The sequence below is a fragment of the Equus quagga genome, chromosome 7 (genome assembly GCF_021613505.1).
Source record: "Equus quagga isolate Etosha38 chromosome 7, UCLA_HA_Equagga_1.0, whole genome shotgun sequence".
Taxonomy (NCBI): Eukaryota; Metazoa; Chordata; class Mammalia; order Perissodactyla; family Equidae; genus Equus; species Equus quagga.
The window spans coordinates 134,851,702-134,855,692 of NC_060273.1; the positions used below are offsets into that span (position 1 = coordinate 134,851,702).

Sequence of the window (3,991 nt, forward strand, 5' to 3'; positions counted from 1 at the left end):
CGACGTGGTCGTTTTCTGATTTTTGTTTAAATCTGCCTACTTCTATTTGTGCAAAACTGTCCTTAGGAGGTTGTTACCGTGTCCTGTGAGGGTTTAAGTTTGACCGGTTGATGTACTCGGTCGTTTGTTGTGTTGACGACAATGTTTTAATTGACATTTTTTCATTTCCAAATGGTTCTATAAACACTTGTCGAGTAGAAGTGGCTCACTAGCACATCCCTCTTCAGGAACGGAGGTTTAATAAAACCCGGGAGTCCAAAAGATGATCTCTTTTTTCACAAGAAAAAAAAGGACTTCGGGGTCTTTGTCTGACAAATTATCTATCTCCAAAGTGAGTAAGGTTCCGGTTAGAAAACCGGCACCGGCAGCTCTGAGCCGTCTGACTGCGAAGGTGAGGCGGGGAGGGAGCCGCTTTACCGCTTTCCTCTGCGCGATGAGAACGTGTGGGAACCTCGCTTCCCGAGTAACTTCTGCTGTCACCTAGTTTGTGGCCCTTCATCCCCTCCAGGGCACCTGCCTTCCCCTGAGAAAACGCTAGGCCCTGCGTCTTCGCACCTGCCCACCCGACCCGCGTGGGAACAGCTGCTTCCGCTCCTCCCACATCTGAGGGGGTGGGGGGATGTCCAGGGCAGGGGGCTTCCGAACTGCTGTCGCTGGGATCCCTGCAGGACCGCGAGTCTAAGACCGAGAAAGAAGACACTCGAGGTGGGAGGGCACAGCCTCCTGAGTCTCAAGGTGGGGGTCGCGGGGAGAGTCCCCACTATCTCAATGATGTCACGTTGCCAGAGAGTGTAAGAGGGCACTGTGCGTGCACATTAGAATAGGAAAGTATTCCTTGTTTATTGTCCGGGCTCCCAGCGTTTTCCCAATGCGTATCGCTTTAACCTGCAAAAACTTCTAAGGTTCCCTCCACACACACATCCGGACACCCAGGTTTGAGAAAGAGCTAGTTACAGAACCAGCTAACTCCTCCTTACAGAAAACCCAAAGTAACTTAAAGTATCTTGGAGCCTGACTTTCTTCCCCAGGACAACCAAGGCGTCCCCCCTCCGGGCCGTGCACCCCAAGATGCAACTGCCTGGCATCTTGGTTCTTCTCCTGCTCTGTTGGTATTCCATTTACCCCTCATTCTCCGCCCTACAGGCAAGTACCCCATTTATCAGTGTGTTCTTGGAACCACGAATTGCTGTGTCCACATTTTAAATTTAAGGCAAGAATGCTGTTTTGCACTTCACTGTCTTATTTTTGTGGCTCAGCACGGCACCCTAAACCCCAATATGACTCCCTGTACCTCTGTGGCAGGGCTGTGGTGTTCTCCGTGTCCTCCATCCCCCACTTGATCTCCCACCTCCCCCACTGAGGGCCATGGGCCCTGCCAGCCCCTCGGTGGTGCAGCCAGCTCCTGTGTGTGCATCATCTTGTGGGCCTGGAGAGGACACCTTTGGAACTGAAGACCTGGGAGTGGGGTTGCTGGGTCCAGGCTCACCATGCCCTCAATCTGATGACATCTGGCAGCCACTGCTGCAGAACTCAACAGCAGTGTGGGGGCGGGGAAGCTTGCCCATCTCCACAGATCCAACAGTGCAGCAAAGTCCTTGCTCCTATGGTTGTATGATTTCCCTTGCTCCAAAAACAGAGTTTGAGCAAATGCCAGCCCTGATGGCCTAGTGGTTAAGTTCAGTGAGCTCCACGTTGGCGGCCCAACCCACCTTGGGTTTGCTTCCCAATCGTGGAACACACCACTCATCTGTCAGTTGCCATGCTGTGGCGGTGGCTCACATAGAAGAACTAGGACTTACAACTAAAATATACATATATGTAACGTGGCTTTGGGGAGGGGAAAAAAAGGAAGATTGGCAACAAACGTTAGCTCTGGGTGAATCTTTCCCAGCAAAGGGGAAAAAAAAGCTAATCAAAAAACCCAAAAAACAAAACAAAAGCTCCAAGTTTGAGCACCTCCACCTTGGCTTCTGAGCTGCCTGGCTCCTCCTCTGCAACTGCTCGTCCACCACTCCAGCTGCTTTAGGCTTTTCTTGATTTGTGGGAGTTCCTTGCAGTCTTGGTATGAACCACGTTGGTCTCGACACTACAAATTTCTTCTACTGCTTCGTCTGTCTGTATTACTCTGGCCATGGGACACTGGGTTGAGTAGAAGAGGCATTTTTTTTTTTTTAAGATTTTACTTTTTCCTTTTTCTCCCCAAAGCCCCCCAGTACATAGTTGTATGTTCTTCATGGTGGGTCCTTCTAGTTGTGGCATGTGGGACGCCACCTCAGCGTGGTCTGACAAGCAGTGCCATGTCCATGCCCAGGATTCAAACCAACGACACACTGGGCTGCCTGCAGCGGAGTGCGCGAACCTAACCACTCGGCAACGGGGCCAGCCCCCAAGAAGAGGCATTTTTATAAGATCAACCATCTCACCTGAGGAAACCATTTGAAGCACCTAGTGACCCCAGCCTGCCTGCTGGTGGCAGAAGAGTGCAGCACCCTATCAAACCACTGTGGGTGGTTCTTGTGTTCCAGGACTCCAGTCTCCCATGGAGAGCAGAGCTGGGGGACATTCACCACCAACCACCAACAGTGAAGAGGGTGGGCATCAGTGCACTCGTCTGCAGAGTGTAGCCCCGTCCTCAGGACCGGTGATAACCCTGCAGCCCGCCCCATCCTCCCCTGCAGCTTACACCCTCAGAAGCTGGCCTGCTACTAGGACACTGGAGGCAGCCCAGCCTCTCCCTAGAGTTCTCCGCATGTCTGCTGTGCACATCTAGGCAGGGTGCCCCCTTGTCCACGTCTTCCAGAACCAGTTCTGATGGACAGCTCCCGTGGTGGCATCCCAAATATCTGCCTTTCCGCTTCCTCAGTAACAGGGATCCAGGTCTCCTCCAACCTCCCGAGGCTGCAAACAAGACCAAGGTGCCACATTTTGGGGTGGTGTGTCCTGAGCTAACATCATGAGCTAACAGAAAGCCTTCTGTTCTAGATGGGGGCATTAAAAGAAGCAGTGGTGAGAAAGGCCTCTGTGAACCAGACATTCAGAGCTGCTGAGTGGGCAGCAGGGCCTCACTGGACTTGAAGGCCATTCGTGCTGGAGGCGTTTCTGGCCTGTGGGACACAAGCCCAGCAGCTCCCTCCTGTGTCCCCACCACATCAGGGACAGGGTTATTTATAAGGCTTACTAGGCCAAGGTCACATGGCTCGCTGAGATGATTAACTTGTCACTCTTTCCTACACAACCAAGCAGGTTTTCCCACTCTCTGCTCATCACTCTCACATAGACGGTGTGTGTGGGAGCAGGCGAGATGGCCACCGACACTCCATCAGCAAGAAAGAGCATCCATGCAGGCGTCCCTCCCATTTCGCCCCAGCACCCGGACCCATGGGTATCACTTTTCCGGGCTGTGCCCCGGCGCTGGCTGCCCACTGGTCTCCACTCAGCTGACTGAAAGGGGAAGGAGGCAGGCAGTCCCCTGCTCACTTGGGTGGGGGCTCATCAGAGAGCAGGCCCACCTACAGAAGCCCCTGCCTGGGGTAGTGAGATGAGGGCAGCCCCAAAGTCCGGTGACTCTGACAGCTGCAGCTTCATCTAAAAATGGACATTGGTCACAGAGCTGCACGTTAGGGGCAACTTGCAGCCCCACCATCCTGAACATCTGTCTGTGTCTATATTCTTGGATCCCTGGCCCCGTCTCTGTGCAGCATGCCTGTTACTTGAACTAATCTAAACAACGCTACCACTAAGTCACAGGTTTTGCTAAATTTGTCTAGTGGAGGAAAGAGAAAGGATGCCAGAAGCACAGCGACACAAACCTCCAGTGAGGCCTGGGGGTGACCCCTCACCCCAGGAAAAACGCTCCCATCAGCAAGGGGCGGATGGATGATGATGCTAAGAAACTGCCAGTATCCGAGGAACGGGTGATGGAGGGACAAGAAAACAGACGAGTGGACGCACAGGGAGGAGAGGGACAGAACCACGAGGATACAGTGCTGGG

The 3,991-nt window shown here is 53.1% G+C and overlaps 1 protein-coding gene across 1 annotated transcript in view; it reads right to left on the minus strand.

Moving 5' to 3' along the window:
- Positions 1–2,280: 2,280 nt before the first annotated feature.
- The window catches only part of RNF187 (ring finger protein 187), an 11,421-nt gene continuing 9,710 nt past the window's right edge, over positions 2,281–3,991 (minus strand). Inside the window, exon 5 of the mRNA XM_046667824.1 lies at positions 2,281–2,898. Within this exon, the coding sequence (XP_046523780.1) occupies positions 2,860–2,898 (39 nt within the window). The 3' untranslated portion in view covers positions 2,281–2,859. The remainder of the gene's footprint in view (positions 2,899–3,991) is intronic.